At 32.6% G+C, this 25934-nt stretch overlaps 1 protein-coding gene across 1 annotated transcript in view; it reads right to left on the reverse strand.

Annotated features, from left to right (window-relative positions):
• Positions 1 to 25934, reverse strand: part of LOC129988196 (spondin-1-like) — a 59281-nt gene that overhangs the window by 31420 nt on the left and 1927 nt on the right. Inside the window, exons 2-7 of the mRNA XM_056096353.1 lie at positions 18329 to 18450; positions 18076 to 18209; positions 15750 to 15823; positions 13125 to 13250; positions 10271 to 10422; positions 724 to 978 (exon numbers count right to left, since the gene is read on the reverse strand). Of these exons, the coding sequence (XP_055952328.1) occupies positions 724 to 978; positions 10271 to 10422; positions 13125 to 13250; positions 15750 to 15823; positions 18076 to 18209; positions 18329 to 18450 (863 nt within the window). The remainder of the gene's footprint in view (positions 1 to 723; positions 979 to 10270; positions 10423 to 13124; positions 13251 to 15749; positions 15824 to 18075; positions 18210 to 18328; positions 18451 to 25934) is intronic.

The raw sequence follows: 25934 nt of genomic DNA on the forward strand, positions 1-25934 counted from the left end.
GATGTATCATTCTTTCGATATGTAAACCACTAGCTGGCAGAAAGATAGCTATAACTAATGGCTAGTAATGGATTGTATTTTGAATTATCAATTTGCACTAATTTTTTTTTCACAAAAAAGACGTATAATACATTTTCTTTGTTACAACATTATTGTCTACTCATTTGTTACTTGGCTACTATGTTTTTTTAATAGCAGAGAACATTGTGCTGAAGCTGGGTAATACGATTCTATAAAATGGCGGTCACTTTAAAAACGAGCAACGAGATCTGAATGTGCTGAATAAAGCATGACGCATGATAGCATTTTCGTTATTGTGACTTATTTATCTGCTTTTAGGTAAATGCTGTCCATCTGGCATTGGACATTGACACATTTAGCCTTATTGGTGACATTTATAATTACATTTTTCCAAATCCGATTCTTCCCCCATATATCCCCCTTGTCTCATTGACATGGTTTGGTACTATTCTGATTATTATACTTCTGTATAGATATCTTTGAATCAAGTCAGTTTAACTGAAAATTCCCAGTATTTCACGGGAACAACACAGTTTGAAGGATTATAAAATTTGGAAAAACGAATAACAAAGCAATGACACGCTTCCGATTTTTATTTATCAGATTTATATTATGATATGATTTATTAATTCGGTATCTTTAATGCAATTAAAATATACTTCATTCACACAGTAACAGATTCAAAAAATATTTTGTACTTACCGTGTAAGTCATTCCACTATCCGTCCCAGCATCCCAGGGGTAAAGATTCATGACCCGCTCTGCTACCCAAGAACAGTTTTTGAGGCAAAGTTCGAGGGCACTCACACCCACGATCCAGTCCGGACTGGGACCTAGCGTGGAGAGGATAGAAATCAGGTGGTGGTACTTGTCAACGCGGAACATGGCAAATGTTTTTCCTTGCACGTGCGGATACCACAAGCCTTTAGCCTTGACGATGGTGCGAATCTTGTTTGACTGTAATAATAGAACGAAGGAAAATAGATTCAACAGGTTTTTGAAAAAGAAAATGCAGAATCCTATCAACATAAGTGTTCTAAAAAACAAATTAGTAATTTAATGGCTAAACGATGGCGCCTAGGGTACTCCATCCTATTAACATGAGATAACCAGCACAATGCCTATACGATATTGCTGTATATTCTGAATGCCGGACAATATCGTAAAGTTATTGTAACAATGTTGTTAGGTCCTTTTATGCGAATAGGCTTGTCTTAACAACTAACACTACAGTGAATCGAGGCTGGAATGTAATATTTTCACTTTTTATTCTATTTGATCTAAAAGAATGTTATCTTTTAACATTTCCTCTTCAAAGTATCTTTTATGATGGGCTTCTGTACATTTGTCCACCTACCGATATGCCACAATAGAAAGTTTATAATAATAATTTTTTATTCTTTCGATGTCCGATTTCGATACTAGGATTAAATCAGCGTGTAAATAATTGCTCTCCCAGCTGTGGACCAGAACAAGCAGAAGAATAACAGTTAATTTTCCTTTTATGATGATAAATCATATCACACTGAGCTGCAAAGGACACGCCAAAATATACGAGTCACAATGAATTCATCTATGTAATGAATGAGAACCTATTATTCAATTATTTTCATTAATATTTGAGAACTGTTTCATTCCGAAGGGTGTCCCAAAATTAACGCAAGATTTGAATTTGCCACCTTTTGTGCAGTAAAGTATTGACAACAATATTAAAAAATCATTTGATAGCTGATAGTTTAGGGTTTGTAAATATGGAGCGTTACACGATACAACCATGTGTTTTCATTGCTGAACAATATTTCGTAAATAATGAAAGTCTGGTGGCCATAGTTCAAAAAGTTGAGAACTGACCCTCTAGATTTAACACTAATGGATTTCTTCTTATGGGGTTATTTGAAGTCAAAGGTCTAAGCCCACAAGAACGCATGTATTGAAGGAGGAATTTAAGCACTGCATCAACGAAATTTAACCACATTTATGTAAAACTAGCAGTACCCGCACACCTTGCCCGTGGCATAACATCTAAGAGGAAAAATTAGCTTTAGACTTAAGTCTAGCCTCCACTCGATATGACATGGAAATGTCATGCGGGATTAAAAAGATATTTAGAAATCGTCAAAAATAACTACAAAACAATTTTTTATAGCACATATTCAGAAATATTTAGGGATAAGCTTGAAATGCAATCATTTGGCGCCTTGCGAGGTTGGTAATTTTTCGGTGGCGGGGTTACACTTTGTTTGGGGTTACATAGTCGCCATTTTGTTATATTACTGTATTTCGATCTTTCCTGTTAATTTCCTGCTGCACATATTTCTTCTGCTTACTTCCATTATTTTCGATTAAATTTTTTGCATACATTTCATTTTACTGCATTTATTGACATTTTTCTATATTTCCGTTAATTTGCTGCAGCGTTCCTAGGAACTTTTAGATTGGAAACGTTATTGCTGCCATTCGTTGTAAAGTTCGACAAAGGGGTGCTTTTGTGCCAGCAAAGCCGTGGAAGAAATTTGCTCTATTTTATTCCATACATAACCCTATCCTGTGTACTTTACGGCTCAATAAAAATATAACAATTTAAAGGAAAATAACTGTGTTTTTTTTAAATTTAATTTTAATCTTGAGTTAACATGCTTTATCGTGTAACGATCCATTTTTATTAACCCTAAAGTATCAGTTGCCAAGTTTCCAATACTTTACTACAAGAATGGTGGCAAATTTAAGTCTTGTGTTAATTTTAGAACATCCCTTACAATTATTCCATTTGGTTTCCTAATAGAAAGCGTCAACAAAATTGTCTAAAACAGAAATTATGAGCTCTATTCCTTCCTTTAAAGTAGTGATTTCTTGTCTTAAAGTAAAACTTCAGTGCAAGTAACTTATAATATCTTTGAAGTGAAATGTCGCTGTCTTTCTCTTTTCAATGAATCGCCTCGGAATTTACCCCTTGCCTGCCGCGGGTGTATATATACGTCTTCCTAAGTCAATGTGTTAACTGCCCCTGGCGTATATATACGTCTCGCTCGCAACTATATACGTATACTTGGCACTGGGGGCCGAATCTCGCAAGTTATCCTCCGCAGGTAAGGGGTTAAAATCAATTATGAGTGATAATGGCAAATATGGGTCAAAGCACTCAGCAAAAGAAAAAAAAGCCCTTTAATGAATTTAAAAAATAAAAGAGCACGGCAGGTTTCCAAATTTTTTTCTGGCTTCTTTCCTCTAAGGACACTGCCAGTAGCAGAGTTTGAGAAGGTTTATTAAATGTACGACTTCTTAAGGGAATGGGTTTGGTTTGATTTGATTTAATTTTTATTATGTAGAAACCATATGGAGATTTTGAGATCGAAAAAATTATATCAAATGAAGAAAATGGTGGTTCAATTCACTAAGCTACCAGTCCATTTCAACTTGATAATGGCAGATTTAAAGTGCATCAAGCCTTCAGACATGCCGAATACTGGATTGAATCGGATACCTGAGTGTCCGATTATAAATATACTGCTTTATTATTTGGTTAGATTGAATTTAGCACATGGTCGTTATAGATTGAACTGTTCAGCTGTACATAATAAAACAATAACTGAAAAATGGAATTGAGTATGGCAAATATGGTAAATTTCCTTATAGAATGATCTGGGTAACTGTAATAGGAAATATGAATTTTGGAATCATGGCAAAATTCTTAAATTAGACTTAAGGAGTAATAATCATAAAAGTTAAGATAGCTAGACAACTTCCTTGATTCCCTCGAAAGATTAAAACAACTTTCTAAATTTATGAAGTTACACAATAAAGAACCATAAAAATTATTACTTTTATATTTCATAAGTCAGTGTTTCATTTTACATTTAGTTTTTATGATTAAATATAAATTTTAACATTTAATTTAAATCTTAATTAATTTCCATATTTTTATCTTAATTTAGTCCCTATTAACTTCATTCTAAAATGTTCTTTTATTTCCTGATCCAATTCCCACTTTTTTATTTAATTTATTCGACAGGCGCTCTATAGAAATGCTGACTTCAGCATTTTCTCATGCTGCGAATGAAGAGAAAAATCCCAGATGTTTACAACATTCTTTTAAAGATACCTAAGAATCCCTTTCCTAAGTCTACAATTATCAATAAAATCTATCAAAATCTCATAGTAAAATCACTCATACTATCATAGTAAAAATTTCAGTTTCTTTTGCTCTTGTGTCACGATGTAGACTGACGCACCTCTTACCGCTTTTTATTTGTAGAAATGAAGCGAAGTTCAACTGCGCGCGCACACACACACACACACACACACACACACACACACACACACACACACACACACACACACACACACACACACACACACACACACACACACACACACACACACACACACACACACGACGTCTTTTGTGAAAAAGGTAAGAAAGCCTGCTTTTAAACAATTTAAATTTCACTGCACCTCATTTGGGCCCCTTACAATATTAAAATAATTCCCTTGATTTGTAATGTTTCATATGAAAATGACCGATTTAAATTGAATTTCTCGTATACTTCAATCATCAATATTTCAAATGCTCGAGAAAGAAAATGCGTGTGAAAAAGAAAGGAAGTGACGATCATAAACAATTAAAATGTATTCTCGATTCCTCCCCTTAAGTGATAATATTAAATGAACTTACATATTTCATTTATAAATGCTTCATTTAATATTTAAAGATCTTACATTTAAATATGATCAGAAAGGAAAAAATCAGCAAGGAAATGATGGCCGGAGGAGGAATATGAAGTTTTTCATCAGATTATCACTAAAAGTTCAAATTAAAAGCTCACAGATTAAAATTAATGTAAGAAATTTTTGAATATTACAGTATCACAAGACATTTAAAACAAACAAATAAACAGCTGTCATCAAACATAAATAAAATCGTTTTGCATAAATAAAAATAGTGGATGCGCTATTTCTAGTCATATGAGTGATTTAGGAAAGCAATATCCAGAATCGATGTAGTGATGTTTTTTCAAAGGTTTAAAAAACCGGATTTTTAAAGTAAATTTGTCACATTTGGAAACCAGTTTTTAAATTAAGAAAACCGGTTTTCCGGAACGCTTGAATATTCTTCTTCTTTTAAAAAGTATTTTATTGGTTGGGACCGATTTATCTAGCAGCTGAAGGCTTAGGGCGATGGGATGCCAATTTATTAACAAGTGAAGGCATATTTGAATTTCGGTTAAATGAATTAAAAAATTTAAACACTGAAATAAGTTTGAAATTATTATATGCTTTAGAAGTACGAATTCAAGAAAGAAGACAAGTAGAATTAGCAACTCTTTTGCTATATTTGGAATATCGACAAAATATTTTTATTTCAGCGAAGAATTCTAGTGTACATTTTTAAGTTTCAAAAACCGAAATTATTAAGTTATCTGGAAAGATATTGTCTAGAATATTTCCTAATTCTTTCGTGAAAAACGATTCTGATGAAGAGTAAATCGAAGAAACTGCTCATCAGAGTAATGCTTTTCTTAAAAGCAGCCATAGAAAAATCAATTCATAAATTTCTGAAGAAAAACTTACAAATCCAAAAACACTGAAAGCTGAATTTTCATTACTAGACTAGAGGTAACGAATAAAAGAAAAAAAAAAATTTAGATTCGTTACTTGATGCCATGGAAACTATAAAATCAAGCTTAGCAGCTAGTAAACGAGTATTTTCTATTTCAGACAATATTGCGTCCAAAAGAAGAACAAGACTTACCACCGTTCAGTGGATATTTTATGTTTTTAAAATCCCATTTTCTTAGGAGAAATTAAAATTAGTGAAAATAATATAAAAATTGTTTGAAATTTTTGTGTAAGTAATATGTATATATAATCCTTAATTTTGTTTTTTTATATTTTGACTTTGATATTCATTTCGTTTTTGTTATTTTATATAAATTAAATTAAATATTTTTCCTTATTCTATTTTTTTTATGACGAAAGAAACGTTTTTTGTGTGGACATTTTGAATTTGAAGACCGGTTTTTCAAAAGGTCGTTTTTTGTATAAACCCTAGTTTTTTTCCCAAGATTTTTATTTTTTATTTTATCATAAATTTTAATTTTTCAAAAAATTTCTATATTATATTTTATTTTATTTCATAAAATAAAAATTAAAGGAAATTCTGTTATCTGGCGTAATTAATTGGTAATCTTTTTTTTTTAATTTGAATTTTAGTATACATATGCAAAGAATTTATAGGCAAATATTTTTCTATGATGAAAAACAATTTTTTTCAGTTAATCTTTGTTTTTACCCAAATAAAGAGCAATAATACAACTTATCTATATGCAAGAAATGTTTCTCAAGCGGTTTCAGAACGTTATGACAATGCAAACATATTGAAAGAAAGTATGAAAATATTATCTGAAAAGAAAGTTCTTCTTTTGTAAATTTTGTGGTTCCATGGATATCTAAAGCTATACAAATAGATTGCATAATAATTTTGGACCTTTCGATCTGTTATCCAATAAAAGTCACTTATCTGGCTTTTTATCACCGAGATATTAAGATCTGAGAATGTGCAGATCGCTAGTTTAACACCTCTTGCCATTTTCGAAATAGCATCTCGAATAACTATTCGAAAATGCTAGAGAAAATAATTATATTTACAAATTTCCAGAAAACATTAACTTGTTACGTCAATATACTACGCACACATTGCAGATTATTAAAATTTGAAGAACTGGAAGTTTACTTTTGTTAAATTAATTTTCCATTATAAAGCAAAACGAGGGAAATTTTCTAAACAACTAGGTAATTTCGAAGAATTGTTCTATGGTGAATACAATCGTAGACCACCTCTCCAACCTTTAAATTTCATTCCATACTAAAGAGAGGACGGTTAACCCTCGGCATTAGATTTAATGTGCACTAGGCCTACATCAGCATCTGAATCATTTTCACAATCTGGTTTCGAACTTTGCCCCATCCGATCTTGAAATCAAGACCTTTCTTCTAGGTGACCATGACCCCAGAGCTACAGAAATTGATGAAAGTTAAAAAAAATATTAGAACTATTATGAATCATTTAATAACAGATGATTAAATTGGTAATCATTTGCCATTAAAGTTTCTTCTAAAGAATTTTGTTGATGTGTTCTTGTTTTTCCAACAATAAAAATTATTTCATTCACTCGCGGATCTTTACTTGCCTAGTATTTGTCTCCATTTGAGCGATGAACTTATGTTTTCTTTTAGATATCTTTAAATTACTCCTAGTCAAAAGAAATTGCATTAAAAAAAAGAGAAATTAAAAACTAATGATAGAAATATTTAAAGCCGTATCGTTGCATGGCAAAGAAGCAAGCCTATGTATTTCATTATCTAAAATCACCTTCTTTAATTAAAAAGATAACAACAGAAGAAAAAATTGTACATAAATGAAACTGGTAAAAGGTAAAATTTTAAAAAGGGACAAAAATGCTTTTTTTGTGGAATTATTTCCTCTGAAGTCATTATGAAAGAATACAAAATTTTGGTTAATTTCCAACCAATAGAATATTTAATCAATATTTGTACTCTGAAAAGTTCATAGTCTGCTTTCTCTTATTTTAAACTAGCCGCCTTTGGCGACCAGCCGGTTCACCAATCTTAATGTTCGTTAAAATTTTAATAATGAAATATTTTATGCAATTCCAACTTTAATAGATTCTTCAGCAAAATATTTTAAAACTTCAAATTTTGATAGTCATATAATTCACTCATAATATTATAAAGGCCTTCAGTCATAACGTGATATGTATCTCTCATTTTCTGTTACCCCTCGTAGAATTTATGCTTTAAATTAAAGTGTAAATGATTAATCTGCAATTAATATAATAATATTTTTTACTGAAACAAAGCATTTTTTTAATAATATGATTACTGATAATAGAGTCACTGAGCGTTTAAACTTTATGGGCACTAAAGAATATCTTTCTTAATTTATGTAATATCTCAAGAATTTGTCAACAAAATTTTCTCAGATTCATCATGAACAGATCGATTAATGAACAATGTTTCATTTTAAATGCATCAAACACTAAGAAAATAAAATGAATCGTTTAAAATAATCGGTCGAAAACAGGTTTAAAAAAAACTACTTAAAAAACGATGTACTTAAAACTATAAGCATATATCAAAAAATATATAACTAACATAAATACAATTTAAGTACAAAAGCATGCAATTAGCCTAAAAATAATTTAAATCATTGAAAACAGGTTAAAAAAAACTACTTAAAAAACGATGTACTTAAAACTATAAGCATATACAAAAAAATATATAACTAACATAAATACAATTTACTTACAAAAGCATACAACGAACCTAAAAGTAATTTAAATCGTCCGTTGTTAATGGTTGCCTTGCCAACAATCAGAACACAGTGCGCATGCGTGAATTTTCTTCGCCTTTTACGGTAACGCAAATGCGTGAATTTTTCTACGCCAGTTGGGGTAACGCTATGCAGATTATACATTTTTAATTTCCTTTATTCTGTGTTATTTTAATTCAAAAGCACTTCAGAATGAATCTGAAACATGGATTAATTAACAATGTTTAATTTTAAATGCATAAAACATTAAGAAAATAAACAGAATCGTTTGAAATAATCCGCCGAAAAATCTTAACCCTAGCCTCATTACTGTTGGGAGAAAAAAAGAACTAAAGCCTAATCATTTGGCGTTGAGGAAAATGGAAGATTATTTTGGCGGAAAAGTTGGCGGTGGGGAAAATGGAAGATTTTTTTGGCGGGAAAGTTAGTTTTTAATTAATAATTAAAATTTCAAAAAAAAGGACCCCAGGTGCACATTCCCGACCTCTAAGGTATACATGTACCAAATTTGGTAGCTGTACGTCAAATGACCTGGCCTGTAGAGCGCCAACACACACACACACACACACACACACACACACACACACACACACACACACACACACACACACACACTCACACACACACACACACACACACACACACACACACACACACACACACACACACACACACACACACATTGAGCTTTATTATAAGTATAGATAAAAAAAAAATGTGGAATTTCGTCGAATTCGACCCAGTTGTTTACGAAGGGGTGTGAAACATAAATACGTAGTATTCACGACTTATTTATATTAACACACTGCGTACGGCCCTCTGCGTGCTCAACGCACTCTCAGGGTCCGCATATTTTTGAACGCTCTAGAAGCATGTTTGCCATAAATGTATTTTAATTTGCATTTGGTGTTATATTTACATAAAGTACTCTTAAATATTACTATATATTTTATACTTGTATTTATTATATAAGATTTTTTTTACATTTTAAATATCATTTATTTCAAAGACTTGAATGTGATGTTTAGAGTGCGATATTTGGTAAAGCACATTTCCTTGTGCAATGTTGTTAGACAAGATTTGCAGCAGTATCTTGTTTTAAGACATTAAGGGCCGCCCATGAGTTCTCGAGTTGCCTATTTCCATCTATTATTGCTTCATAAATAACAAATTTATGATGATTTTAGAACGTACAAGTTTGCCCACAAACATGCTCCTCAGGTGTATGCCTTACAAATTTCTTTGCGACTCTTAATGTGTTAAATATTTTTGACTCTGGTTGGTTATGCATCGATTTATCCGAAGAAACACACGTGAAAACGAGAAATCTCGTGAGCCGCAGGCAGTTGTCAACCAATTAACTGCCAATTTTTTTAAAAAAAATCTTTGGTCGGATAAGTTATATATATGCAAGAAGTTGTGTAACAGTATAATAATAATTAAATTATGTTTTGTTTCGAAAATATTTAATATTTTTGGAAAAGACTATCGTTATAAAATTATCATATAAAAATAATTTCAATAAAAAGCAAAAGATTTAGTAAGTAACAGAAAGTTATTATAACCTTTAAATAACTTATGTATGATACTTCGTTATAATATAAAATCCAAAAATTTAATGCATCAAATAAGACAACTATTCAACTTACGAATTTCAAATTTGTTCGCTTATTGTAACAAAAGGAAGCACAGAATAAAGATTTTCTGTTACACACAATGTTGAACTGATATATACATATGTAGAATGAAACTAAACTGTCTAAATATATTTTTGATACTGAGTGGCGTATTTAAAATCCCAAGATCCCAAATAGGGATTTAGGGATGATGGGTTTAGGATCGATGTCCACGTTGATTCTAGGAAAGAATTATATGATATTAAATAAAATGCAAACTTACCTCCGTCTTCAGTTCTGATTCAAGCTTCTTGGTCTTGCCTTTCTCAGCGACTTCTTTGACACCCTCTGTTGCATATCCTCCATATTCCCACATGCGGAAGTTCACATTGTGAGAAGCACCGATGATATCGGAGAATGAAGTCAGCCATTCATCTGATGGGAAAATAAAACGTATTTAGATAGTAAGTAATATACCATCCAATAAAAATTTAATATTGTGTGTTTCAGCTGAGAAAACACGAATAAAATCATTTTTAAGATTTAAGGTATCTGTCTACCTACGGAGACAAATTTTTGAAATATCTCTCTAATGTGCAATTTCAATTCATTTTCTGGATCAATGTGATTGCAAATAATGTAAAATATTGGTCAGGAAATTCTGTGAAGATTGAGATTCTGTAAAATATGTCAATTTGGGTAAAAAAAATTAGAGAAAATTGCAACAAAAAGCAAAACAAACTTCAAAACATTCTATTTCACATATTGCAGTTCACTTTTATAGACAACATACTTACCACTGTGGTGAAGGGATTAAACTAGAATCTAAGAAGCATATGCATTTTCAAAATGTTATAGCTAATCAAGTAATTCCGCATTGAAAATTTCACAAAATTCGTTGTTAAAAATTACATTAGGCAGCTATAAAACAAAAACTACTCAGTTCAAAGTTATATCCCTAGTTCATTGCCTTTGGAACACTTAAGATAACATATATTCAAAATTTCAAGGAAATATATTTATAAGTTTTAAGATATCATGTTTTGCGTATGAAATTTTTTTACAAAATCCGAGTTTTTCAAAAATAATTTAAAGTTTTCATTTGTTTTTGTGCTAAAAATACTTTGCAAACCTAAGCAATGCTCAAAAGCAGATGTAATTGCCAATCATTTGGACATAAAAACTACTCAAAATATATTCTAATGCTTGCTAATAGAACATATTATAAAATAAATTGTAATTCAGTGAGGCGTACATTTGATAAAATGTTCACATATTTCGGTTTCTATTTAACATAGAATTAAAACAAACACAGATTTGGAAACCCACATAAATGGGTTTTAAAATAAAGCGATAAAAAAAATGTATGGAATTTGACCAAAAACTGTCTTTTAAACTTAGACACCTTAAGTCGAATAATAAGTTGTTTTCTGCCCGTTCTCATGTTTTTGAAAGGCGTTCCGAAGACGAAACATCTATTCTTTAAAACACTGCTTCGAACATTTATTAAGACAGATCGTCAGAAAGTCGGCAACATTGTGTGTCGAGCCTTCGATCTGCAAGCCTTTAATATGAAACGTCTAACATTCACATTCGATAATACTCGGTTGAAGTTAATAGAAAGGAGAAAACCCCAAGAAATTTCGAACATTCATAAAAAAAGCCATTTGTTGGTCGAATATCAAACACAGGAATTAAAGAAAGTCTCGGGCATTCATAGCACTTCATTTGTTTACCAGTACAGGAATCTAAAGAAATCTCCAACATTTATGGCAAATCATTTGTTGACCTGTACAGGAATCAAAATAAGTCCGAGATATTCATAAAGAAACATTTTTTGCTTATGAGCGCACAGCCAAAATCTAGCAAGAATAATTTTACAGTTGTAATTACTTAAATAGACATTTTCACATCTCCTTTTTGTAAATTACCAAAGTGACAGGAAATAAGATTATAGGCACTGCGGTCGGAACAACAACTTTTTCTACCATCAGTATACCAATTCAAATTGTTAAACGTTTGCTCAGGTTTAATTGGATGAAACAATTACCGCACCGTGTAGCAGAAGCACTTATCTCAATAAATGTCGAATCATTTGACTCAAATGTTGCATCGGAGATTTGAGTCAAGGTTTGTGTGCAGCTGATATTTTAAATATTAAATATTTTCGTGTAAGATCAATATTAAGTATGATTAAAACAGGACAAATGAAGTAAAGATATTCTTAACTAATAATATAGAGCTCCAAACGACTTTTTTACATGCTTTGAAACTAATTTTTTTTTTATCTGAAACGTTGCCAGCTGGGAAATATAAATTCTTCTTCGGATTGTAAATGGGAAAAAAAGTTAAAATGCCACAAAAAATAAATGATGCACTTTCTGGATCCAGACGCCAGTACTTCCAACATTTACTGCGATTTTTTCATACACCAAAGTAAATCTAAAAAAAATTGGTTTACTTTATGGAAAAAAAACTTTTTTTCTAAAAAAATCGGTAGTCCATTCATATTGCAAGATCTTTGTAGCAGTTCACTGACCACCGGCTGCAGCCTTCTTCTGCTTGTCCTGGATTTATTAAGGTTGACTATGAAAATCCGTTATATGTAGAAAAAAACCGTAGTCTTGCAATTTGCAATCTATTTATTACACATGTAATCAGATGGCGCCACACAGCATCCGAGTCTATTTGAAAAACTTTTTACATTTAATTAAGTATAAAAAAACTTAAAATATGACATCTGAGGTTAGAAAAACTGTAGGATGTTTTTTTTTAGAAACTCTTTTAGTTAAAAAAATCGATTCAGTGTCTTGAGATGCCGCAACATCGTGAGCACAGTTACAGTTACTAAAGTGGTCGCTCTAGTGAAGTATATTCGAGGTCGAGTTTGATGTTCCGAAAGAGTCAACGCAAATATTGAAGAGAGTAAATTTTTACATTTTGAATTTATAATATTGTTAGACTTACAACTTGAATTTCTCTAGAACTAATTGCTAGAACGGTTTCTACAAGACAGACGACAAAGAACAAAAATCTATATCCTGAAGTGAATCAGTCATTTAATAACTCAGCCATTAGAAGTTAGGAAAATAAAATAATGAAGGCATGATTGAAGTCAGAGTATGGTGGCTACTCACTTTCTGGGAAATCTTTAGGATGCGTGTGTCTTGACCAGAGACCCTCGAAGATCAGTTCGTATTTGGCCTCGTTGCAGGCACAACAGTCTTCAATGATTGGCGGTTGCTCGTCTTGACTTTCTTGCTCTGAAAAATATACATTATCCAGTCTTAGTACCTTTGAGAAAGCTCAACATTCTTATTTGATTGCAGGGTATTGTTCAATAAATAAATAGTAATTATAGTAATAATAAATAGTAATTTAAGTATAATAATAGTAATTTAAGTATAATAATAGTAATGAATTAATAATAATAATAGTAATGAATTAATTAATTTTAATTATTTAATAAAAAATTGATGATTTAAAAGAAGATTTGAGAATTTTTTAAAAACTAATTTGTATCATTATTTTGCAACAATAATGAATAGTACTATATCCACCCCCCCTCAAGTCTTGTAGGTCGCTTAATTACTTCTCCACTTTTGACGTGCTACAAATGGATAAGGCTCCCTTGTGTAGTTTGATCTTGCATCTGTTCTGTCGTATTTTATTGTATGTTCGTCTCCGTCCAACTACTTTTCCTTGTGTACAACCGACCACCCCGCCACCACTGAATGAGGCAGTATAAACAGGATTTGTTGTTGCCAACTGCCGTCTTTAACTTAATCCAACCACATTAATGACAAATTGTCCGAACTGGCATCCTCTTCGAGGCGGTTGGCCCTAAGTCACAGGTGGTCAATCTCTGACCTTCCTCCTCATCTTCCCCTAAATTTGTCATCGGGTTTTACAAGCAGAAGGTCAACACTTTGAGAAAACCTTCTCAACATTCTTAATATTCCTTCAAATGTGCGTCCCACAACAGAAGAAAGGCAAACACCTGTCCAGCTACTATTTGGTAAACGAAACATTCGAGCTGGTGTCATAGTAGAACCACATGGAATTTTAAATGCTAAGATTTGAGTTTTAACAATGAATTTCGTTTTACCATGACAAATGAGGACTGTTTTGTGGCTCTCACAGCGATATCAGGCGGAAGATTTTATTATTTTTAAACGCCATATCGCCATTGTTTTTCATTTTTGACGGAATTCTAATTATATTTTTGGACAAACCTCGTAATTCCGAATTCCTATCAGATGACTAGGATGACCTTTGAGCACGCCAAAAGAGGGAATTCTGAATGTATTGGAGGTTTGGAATTTCTATTACATCAGCTGAAAGAACGTAAATTTAGTGCGCACCAGACTAGTGGAATTGCGTTTCCTTGGATCGTGAATGTGAGAATGGTTGACGGAGCGCCTAGCATTGGCAGGGGGTAATAATGGTGGTAGATGAGGGTCTTTTTTCGTTATGTTGGCGTGACTGGCCTTCGGTGGTGAAGCCGACTCCTAACCATAAGATCACCATGGTTAATGGTTGACAGCAATTCATCTATGAATAATATCAAAAAATGTGTGCGTGACTGACCTTCGGTGGTGAAGCCGACTCCTAACCATAAGGTCATCATGGTTAATGGTTTTTTGGTGTAATTAATTGAGAGATATTCATCTATGAATAATATCAAACATATATTAATAATATGTAATTATTATTCAAAACAGTCAAATTTCTGTAGTCCCATTTTCTTTCTCTCGCTTTTAGAGTATTCTGCTTAAAGCGTATTTTTGGATAACGCTGGTTACATATTATTCGATTCGCTCTCAGTGCGCTATAAAGTGTATAAATACATCCGAGATCATTTTGCCTTTTGATTTCTCATCAGACATTATTGATCATCTTTTTTGAAATTTTATGACGCAATGTTGAAATGGGAGGCAACATCATTAGCGAATAATTGACGATACCACGGAGTTCTTGGCTCGATTAAACGACACGTTTAAGCTATATGAATAGGGGCTACATATCTTATTATTTCTTTTTATGTAAAGGATTTGTTATTGCTTATTTGAGAAAATTTAATCATTTCGCTTCACTAATACGCATTTAGGTTCAAAACAATCTGCTTCCAATACTTTTCTACGGTTCATTATTTGCTGTTGTTGCTTTTGGCACTTGTCATAGACAAATGGAGTTTAGTATTTCTTGTTTCAGTAGCGCCATCTAGGGCCAAGAGTACGTCTTTTCACGGGCCTGACTTCATTCATACATTTTATTCACTCATCCACAGATCGTAATTTAGACTTCTGATCTAGTACCCTGTGGTATTGTCCCGATTTGGAAGACTTTGTGGCTACAACAGATTTATAAGTACAACAGCCACCATGTACATGGAGAGTCATCGGAGGGCGGGGTTCGAACTCACAACCCAAGGGATACGAATCCAAAGCTCTCCCAATCAGGTTATCTGGCCATTGTTCATTATTTTCTATGATTAACTAAATTTTCTATGTTTAACTAAATCTTTAATAAAATTGCTCAAAACTGACAATAGGACTGTTTTTGTATATCTTCGATTACGCACATAACAAATTCTTTCAGGATATTACGCATTATTACAACACATTTTTGCTAAATATACCAAAATAATGATATCTTGGACAAATTATTCATTTCGAAATTAAAAAAAAAATAACTGAAGGGAATGGGAGTACTTTGTATAACACACTCGATTAAATGGCCAACAATTAAAGAAACATTACCTTCTTCACATAGCTCTTGAATTAGACCACCTTCGTCCATAAACCATACTTCTCTATTCTCTTGGACCATACCTCTGCAAAATAAAGAAAGATTAATAATAAACACATGAAGAATTATTTAAAAAATACAATTAATCACATTTAAATGACTTTGAAATCATTAATACTAACAACACAATGCACTTTTCCCCCAATCTATAATTATTACTTTTTAAAACTAATGTGATATTATTATTAATAAAATTATTTCAAAAATAGCAACCCTGCTTTGAAAAGATTCTACGAAAGAGCAATTATAAAGATCTAGATAACTTTTTGCGTTTCAAAATCGTTTGCATCTTTCGTTCTTAAAGAGTTTCACATCCAACTTCCTTGTAATAAAATGCATAATGCTCCTGAAAGTATGACAAAATGAAAATGGATTAATGCTTCTGAGAATATGTTAATAATATGACAAAAAATAGAGTTATTTTAAAAATAGAAGTTCTGATTACAATTAAAAGAATTGAAATCTACTATTGCAAATGTCAAGCAAATTTGTGAGAACATTATTTTTTTTTACGTCACGTGGTATCAATCCGATAGGATGAAAGGCAACAAGGTTGGAGCAGGAGCTCATTTTGCGAAAGAAACTCGTCTTGCACACATCTTTATTTTACATTTTTACAGAGGATAATTAGATAGATATAGTTTAGATACGAATAATTTTTTTTTAAGTCACCGAAGAAACTGATGGAAAGTGATCTTCCTCAGAAATCTATTCATCCAAAATCAATTCCTTCACAGTTTTTCACATCCACAAATACTACGAGATCAAAATTTCAGGCATTCTCCGGTTACTGCTTTCAAATCAGCTTCCCTTTCTCACAGACCTTTTAATTCTTTTTCATACAATGATGAGTCTGACTCGCGCATCGAATCACTAAATTTTTAATTTTAAATCTTCAATTAAGCGAAAGTATTAAGTAATTTAAGAGGCAAAAATCACTAAAAAACATACCATTATCTCAAATGCCCTTATATTTTTCTAGGAATTAAAATGTTAATTATTGTCCCAAAAGGATTCGTCATCTAATTAGCGAGTTAAGTAAATTCGTATGTCAAATGATAATATATAATAGTCAACAAATTTCCTGCAATCTCTATTGAATTAATCGGAGACACCATTGCTTTGAACCAAAATCCTTTTCTGTCTATATTTATAATTATATTTTTTCCCAACCGAACCTGGACCGCGGTGGCCTGGTGGTAAGTTCTCGGCTTCGAAACCAGTGGGTTTCAGGTTCGAGACCCGATTACACCGACGAACTGTCATGTAAGAAGGGCTGGTGCACGTTAAATCCTTCGGGGACAAACGTCCTCCCGCTGGTGTGGAAGCTTTGAGAAGAAGGTGCCAGCTCAGGTGTCGTCCTCGTCATATGAACGTGGTTCAAAATTACGCGGTCTGTCCCAAAATAGCCCTAGTCTTCCTTAAAAAAATGGAACGCAAATATAATTAAACTAAATCAACCAAACCTTCTTTTAATCTGCTAACAGAGTATGCCGAAATATTTCGATGTAATACGAGTTGAATATAAATTATTTTCCCTGTTAACAAGTTAAATAACTCATCAAGTTAACTGCTCATCGATTATTCCATATCTAAGCTGACTTCGGTTGTGCGTTGAATTTCGACACGAGGAAACAACTCAGATTTTTAGAGTTTGGAAAAATTATCAAAGGGGATAAAAGAAATTATAAGATTATTTCTAATAATTAAAAGGAAACGAGAAACCTTTTGAAAAAATAGGTTTTGGTGTCCTTTTAGAATTACAGAAAGGTTCTATAACTGGCGTTTTCGTTCTACAACTTGGAATTAGGATAGCAACAAAAATGATTTGGGTTACAACATTTGGCTAGCTATCAAAGAAATTTTATAGTTTGGCAATAGTATCGTTTATTTTAGTCTAGTTTGGTTGTATTAATGTCCCGTTTTAAAGCAACACTAGGGCTATTTTGGGACGAGCCTCTTAATTTTAAACTGCGGTCAGGTGACCTGAGCAGGCATCCCCTCTCCAAACTTCCACACCCCACCAGCGGGTGAACGTTTCGCCCCGGTGGATTTTAACGTACACCAGACGCGCTTACACGACTGTTCTTCGGTGGAATCGGGTCTCGAAACTGAAGCCCTCCAGTTACGAAGTCAAGACCTTACCACCAAGCCATCACGGTCCGCAATTTTACTCCAGACAAATTGATTTTTCAATGAAGGTGCGGAAGGTCTAATCGATAGGTCATCATAATTTAATGAGCAAAATATCAGGATCAGCAGGATATGTCTACTTACTTAAAAACGACACATCCCGATCCAGCAGGTGGAGCCTTCCATTTCAATCTGATTTGCTGTTTAGGGATGAGGGAGGTGTGTTCGATTGCATTCGGACACTCATCCGAGTACTTGATCATGGCATCTTTGAACAACTGCAATAAGCAGGGGTAGTTAATAATTTATCGCATTCAACTGTTGCAATTAATCTGGTGCATTATTTTGAATCGATTCAAACTTTATTCATATTTGCCTCGGGATTGTTAATGTTTACCTGGAAAGTTCCAACGTCCGGTCTTGATGAGATGTCGTTCTTCATCACTTTTGGAACCACAACTAGCATGAAGCCGATGAACTTCTTCGCAATCATATCGGGTGTGAATCCTTGTAGAGTTACTGAAAAATAGAAAATACAGTGAAATTATTTTTTTAACAGTCAAATGAAATTATATCGATATTATAAACAAAAATAATAGTTTTACAATAAATTTAGTCAAAATTACATATAAATCAAGTAAGTTTAAATCATAGCCTTTACAAAACAGAAGAAACTTATGAACCAAATTTTTATAGCTTGTTCTATAATTTCTGTTTACTGGACATTATTATTTTCAAACAGAAAATATTAAAATCGTCAAAAGTTCGAATTCGAGATTTCGATGAATTTTCACTTTTCGAACTTCCCTTATTGGAAAAAAAACCTCACAGTTTTGGAATTGTGTCTGTTTTTTTTGTTCTGTCTGTCTGTGAATAGGACAAATCAAACAGGCATTCAGCTAAACGCAAATTTGGTATATATGTTACAGTCAATTTGTATAATCGGTTATTAATACTAACCGGTCATTATTAATAATAAAAGCTTCTATTGGTCAAAGTGAGAAATATCGCAAACTATTCACTTTAACCGGTTATTATTAATAATTCCCAATCAAGTTGATCAGTGTGATTAAACGATTTATATAGCATTGGGACATGGGTGCACTTCTTTGTATATGTTTTTTAAACTTGCTATGGAGTTTTTATATGATATTTTTTCTAATTTCTTTTCCTTCATTTAATAATTAATCAGTCTCGTTCTTTTTTTTGGGGGGGGGGATTAGTCATTGAACAATCCCAATACCTATCTGTTGAAACTTGACTTCATGACTTCTATATCGTCGTCCATTGTGTCGTAGTAAAATTTGTTAAATCAACTATCTTAATTTGTGAAAAACAATAATATAAACACCAAACACTGACAACGAAAGAATCGGGAACCTAACTTGTAAAATAAACAATCAACTAGATATTGTCTAGCTGTTGTTAACCCATGAAAAAAAATGCGAAGAACTGACATTTCATTGGTTATTATTATTAATAACCGGTTAATGTGATCAATGCTCATACATTATCCACTTTAACCGGCTTATTTGGTTATTATTAATTATGACAGGTTAGTATTAATAATACCGATTAGTATTAATAATTATTCACTTTGACTGTAATATATATATAACATAAAATCTGTTGATTTCAATCAAATTTTGAACTAAATTTGTTCAAAGGAAATCTTCTGTCTGGCTGTGCGAGTACAAATGAAAACACTGGTGGAAAACGTAAACAACTACATAGGTTTAACATCTAAAATGTATATTTGTTTCGAATTTTGAAACATTATCAAAGGATTGACTGTTGGTGTGTACTTTCTTATGCTTGTAAACTAATGGCTCAAAGAGCAATGTCTTAAATAAATGAGATTAAATATGTTATTTTATGACTGCAATATAGTTCTATTTAAAATTTTCATTTCAGTCAGCTGGGAAGAAAAACATTCAAAATACATATTTGATTTCCGTACTTATGTATTGTGGGAAAAGGCAACGACCAGCATTAATATGTGAAATATATTTATTAAGATTAAAGTACAAAGGACAAAACATTACTACATAGAACATAAAAGATACATGAGCGTGAGCTGCACGTCTTGCAGTCTCACTGCCCAACTCTCGTCTGCCAATAATGGCGGGAAAGCATCACGTGATTAATGACGTGACGCAACATGGCCAACATGGCGCCATACAGGATACGAGATCTGTCAGCGCTTCCTACAGTATTAAATGCATGCTGGTGATTAATCGCCCCTTCCACCAAATTCGCATGGATCACACGTTAGATTTGCGCCAAAACCGAAATTTCTATTACTAATGTTCGCTAATGCCATGTAAATATTACTCAAGTGCTGATTATTTTTACTCTACTATGACGAAAACAATTCTCATATATGGGCAATGAAAATAAAAATTTGAGCCCTCATGGTTCAGATGCTCAATGAGCTCATATTTGAGACTTGTTGTGAGTTCATCGTTTTATGCGCAGGTAAAGCAGGGGATAATATCTTTTTCGGAAAGTATGCGAGAAAGTTTTAAGAAGACGCTTCAATAGGTAATTTTTATAAATCCATACTTTTGACCTGTAATGATGGAGAGATAAAAGAAAAGTGTTTATCGGATAAAACTTGACACTCATATTAAAACTAAGATTATTATGAATAACCAAATATGCATATGAAATCATTGGAATGCCCACTAGAATAGCGTTTTCGATTGCCAGTTGCATGAAATATTTTCTTTGAGACAAGTAAAACTTAAAACACAAAGGATTGGATTTTTTCTACTCGTTTTTTTTAAACCTTGACCTTGACTTACAAATTTACTTAAACTTTTAATTGACACATTCTACTTGGGTCCTATTTGCTACTTTAATCTCTATAAAATTTTAAACTGCGTTTGAGATATTGAGTGTTAGCACTTTTCCGTTATAAGCCTGCCAGAATTGTTATGCGATTTAATTTTTAATGCTACTAAAATTCAGTTCAATTATATTAACAATCCGTTTTAAAGCAACACTAGAGCTATTTTAGGACGGACCTCGTAATTTTGAACTTGATCCGATGACGAAGACAACCTCTGAGCTAGCACCACTCCTCTCCAAGTTTCCATATCACATTAGCGGGAGGACGTTTGGCCCTGACGGTTTTAACGCGCACAAGCCCTTCTTACATGACGGTTCTTCGGTGGAACAGAGTCTCGAACCTGAAAGTTCCGAAGCCGAGACCTCACTACTAGGTCACTGCGGTTTTAACATTAAAAAACTTCTGCTGGATAATATTTTGCTTCATACTTAGTTGAGTTCATGTTATGTATTCTCCAGACGACCGAAATGCTTTAAGCCATATCAGTAGATATTTGCAAATTTATACTCAGCGGCAACGATATTTGTAATTTTTAATTTAAGTTTTTAAAAATTCAAAATGCAATAATAAATGCTCATAATACGCTTTCGCGTATTTATTAATTTTACACATAAAAACAGTTTATATCTAAAAAATTTTCCAGAATTGCCAAGGTAAGTGCTTAACGAAAAAGTACTGAAGCATTTTCAATTGATTTTTGGATTTAATACTTTAATTTAATTGAAATTTAAATAATGAAAATAGTAGTTCGTCATTGCAAACGAAGGGGTTGATGTTCTATTTAGAAGCAACATGTGAACTATTTTGTAATGAGCATTATCATTTTGAACTATTGTTTGATTATAAAGAGGTTTCTTGAATCAACAATTCAAATCTCTAAATTTCTGCCCATCATTAGATATAGACTACTCAACCTTCCACAAATTGAGCGTATATAGGCTCTTGTGCATAAAGTTTCGAAACTGCGCCCTTTTGCTTTCCAAGCAGAGATTCTATTAAAAGGCCACTAAGATCACTATGACCACTTAAGAGTCAAAATTTCTATCTTCTGCAAGAAAAACATAAAAAGAAAATCCTTCATACAATTTCGCTGATTGCATTATTTTTATTATATTAGTACTCCAATGTATTGAAGCAATATACAAAGGATGTTCAAATGAAAAGGCACGGAACGTTGTAACAACGTAACCGTTAACATATTGGCCTATGCCACAATGGGAGAACGCAGAGAGATATCTAGGGATGCGATCGGTGTCTCCGGCGTAGATCGGAGCATGTGCGGGCGCCCGCATGGGCAAGAGAGACCAATAAAGAGCGCCGTCTAATCCATGCTACTTGAATTCCTCGAGCACAGAAGAACCATTATCTCCGATGTGTACTGTGAGGCACTCAGAAGACTACGCTGGCCCATCAAGAACAAAAGACCGGGGCTACTCACTGAGGGTGTAGTTCTGTTACAGGATAATGTACGTCCACACGTCTCCAGGGTCACATACACGGAACTGACCAAGTTCAAGTGAGAGCAGCTCGACCATTCACCCTACAGCCCAGACATGTCGTCCTGTTTTTTTTTTTATGTGTTTGGTCCCTTGAAAAAACATTTGAAAAGGAAGCGCTTCAACTCGGAAGGCAAACTCAAGGACTCTATGAAGGACTGAGTCTCATCACGGCCACAAAATTCTGGGAACAAGGAATCCTTCGACTCGTTAATCAATGGGATCGTTGTGCTCATGCCTATGGTGTATACTTTGAATAAAGTCTTCATTTATACCCATAGTGTCGTTTCGTACCTTTTCATTTGAACACCCCTTGTAAAAGCAATTTTAATAAGAATCTCAGAGCTTTGAACCAATGCCACATAACAAGGATGACGCCTGAGAACGTTTGAGTTCCCTCCAAACATCCTCACTACACCAGTGGAAAATGTTTAATTCTAACATCAGATTTAACATGTACCAGACAACATACATGACGAATCTTGAGCGGAATCGAGTTTCAAACCAGGAACCCTACATCTTAAAAGTTGATACCTTACTCTAAGCATGTCATGACCGTGAATCCTCAGGACTCTCTTTGCTGATTTGACTTATCTTCACCCCTCCACCTCAGGTTAGGGTTATAAAATGTTACTGAAATTTAAAATTTGAATTTATTGAACATTTAATATTAAATTAGCACAAATAGCTTGGAAACATTTGACTAATATCTTAATAGCCTTCAATAAAGTTTTTCATCAATAATGGAAAAAAAAGAAGTTTAGTTTAATTTCATTTATATTGTGCTTTGAAATATCAAGAAAGTCGGACCTCTTCATTTTCATCCATGATCAGATGTCGAAGTAGACATCTGAGCCGATATCTCCACTTCAAATGCTACACAAGCGGAAGAGAGCCCCTAATATGTATCGGATGGATTTTAGTAATCGTTTTTACTTCTAATATGTGTCATATAAATTGTAATAAATCATATTCTGATCGCTTTTAACTATTCGTGTGAAAACTTTCGACTCATTGCCCATTAATCATGCAAGACTTGGTGGGTGAAAAATACCATCGAAATATCTTTACCTTCTTAAAAATTATTCGTTTTTTTTCTCTTGTATTTGATATTATCTTTTTGTTCTCCTTTGACATGTCCCCTTCACCAGAGATTAATCGCCAAAAATAGCCAATTATCACACGACAGTTTTAATAAAAATATTAAATTCATGCCAAAGATCAATATTTTGCATCAACTATTCGTCAATGCCATGCTTAATGTTCACTGCCTTACCGAAAGTTCACAATTTTATGTGGAGGAAGAGGATATCTTTATTAGAAAATGTCCGAGAAAGTTTTGGGGAGACCTATTTTAGCTGGTCTCCAAAATTTATTTTCAACTATCAAAAACATAAAATTCGGTTTCATTTTGAGAAAGATTAAAATTCATTTTCAAACGAGGAAAGATCACAACCCATTTTCCATCCGTAAAAAGAAAAAAAAAAAAAATCTTAACTCATTTTTTTCAAACATCAAACCAGCTCCAAAACTTCCAACTCGCATTCCCTGATCTCCCCTTCCTCAGCATAAGAATTTTGGACCTTGGAAAAGACATGAACACCTCGAGAGTTCAGATTTATTTTTAATTTTCAGAAGCCTTATATTATGCACGATCTATGGCTAAATCACTGTAAGTTTCTGAATCCGCCACTTCATAAAAAATTAGAACAGGCCATTGATCTAATTAAACTTAGCTTATGATTTTCACCAATATGCCCCATTTTCGACTTATAGTGTATTTTCTAATTCATACATCTAGCTTTTAATAAGCGTTATAGAATTGAAGGATGTAAATGGAGTCAATTCATGCTAGCGTGACTCAAATATACATCACGGCAATTTTTGGAATTTATAGTGTTTCCTTCATGAAGAAAAATAATGCAATTAGGTGTTCGAAGACATCAGAAGATTGTTACAGCATGCGAATTTATTCCATCAGTAAAATGCTTGCAAAAGCAAAATAATAAATAAATAAATAAAAAGTAAACAACCTGAGCTGATACTTCGAAACTTTTTCGCATATTTCCTAATAAAGATGTTTTTTCATTCCAGACCCTTTCCTTGGACATGGAATTTGGAACACCACAGGTGCACAGATTTTTATTTCAACTGTCAAGCACATGAACTTTTTAAAACATTTTTTCTATTTTTTTAATGAAGCACATCATGCAAGCATTTTAAATTCCTTTTTGTCGACTGATATGAAATAAAATTTTTGTACAAAACTATAACTTTAGCAATAAGAACACTTACGAAATTTCAATTATCTAAGTTATTGCTAACTTGAATTATCACTTCTACGTACAGGCAACTGAATAGTTTAACAGATGGTGAACCCCTTGAAGGATTTATTTAAAATTTTACAGGGATCAACATTTCAGATGCTAAAACTGCATACCAAATTGAATCTATCAAATTAACTGCGTTTTAGTAACTATCGTGTAAATTTATATTCGGACCTCCAATCAAACATACTTCTTGCAATAGGTTTCTTTCGAATTTTGATAGAAATCTTAGAAAATTCATAAATTAAATTTCATTCCTCTAACTCAAAGCATTTTTAATTTAGCGTGTTCAAAGATAAACAGAATCACAGAGTGAATACACGAATGGAGCGTATAGATTTCTACGAGACAGCAAATGTAATTACTTGGTTCATTCTTCCATGACGTAACATTTCTAAACTACCATATCTATAACAACGTATAAAAATGAAATTTGGTGTGTGTTTTAAACTCGATATGTTTATTATGTAATATTACTTTAATAATCTTCAAAATTTCTAAATGAAACAAAGAAATAACTTTTCTTCCGTTTTTTCTACAATCTAATAGGAACTCTTTATCCCGTGATTAATTTATGAGGATTTACTACATATTTACAACTCTTCGAGTCTTCAGCATTTCCAGAAGGACTGCTTTAGACATATGGAATAAAAAGCACTTTAACCACTTAACAGATTTAACTAATTTGCTTTTTATCAGAGATGATTTTATAAATTCTTTATATCTACCATTTCGATTCCTGGTAATTCAGATTAGATAAGTTCAATTAAAGTCCGATTTTAACACTTATTCACTTATTTTAAAACCTGCCTATTTTCCATGTTTTTTACTAGACATAATGACCTATATCTGGTCAGAGAGTTAACATTCTCTTTCAAAGAGCCACGAGAGACAGATTTATTAATTTTGAATAACAGTCAAATGAAATGTTTCCTCTTTCTAAGCTTTCACATCATAACAGTGGAAGAGTGAATCCTATATGCCAAAAAATTAATTTAAAGTACATTAAATTCAGATACTTGACGGAGTTTAAGTGAGAATCAAATGTCGATGTCTAATCTCAAGCCTATTGGAGGTTCTGTTTGATTACTTTAAACGTATGACATAAAAATATAACTAATCACATAGATAACTGGGCAGACTTGTACATCAGGCTACTATATTTTTAAGAGATAATATAATATTTAAATAGATAAAAAAATTTCTAAAGAAAAAAAACACATTTAATTTAATTAATAACAAAGCATGTACGCAAGTTAAAAGTCGTGCAGTTGAGTCGTAAATTTTTTTATGAACAATTGGATTAGGAAAAGAAGTTAGAAGCAT

This window comes from Argiope bruennichi, chromosome 10 (genome assembly GCF_947563725.1).
Source record: "Argiope bruennichi chromosome 10, qqArgBrue1.1, whole genome shotgun sequence".
NCBI lineage: Eukaryota > Metazoa > Arthropoda > Arachnida > Araneae > Araneidae > Argiope > Argiope bruennichi.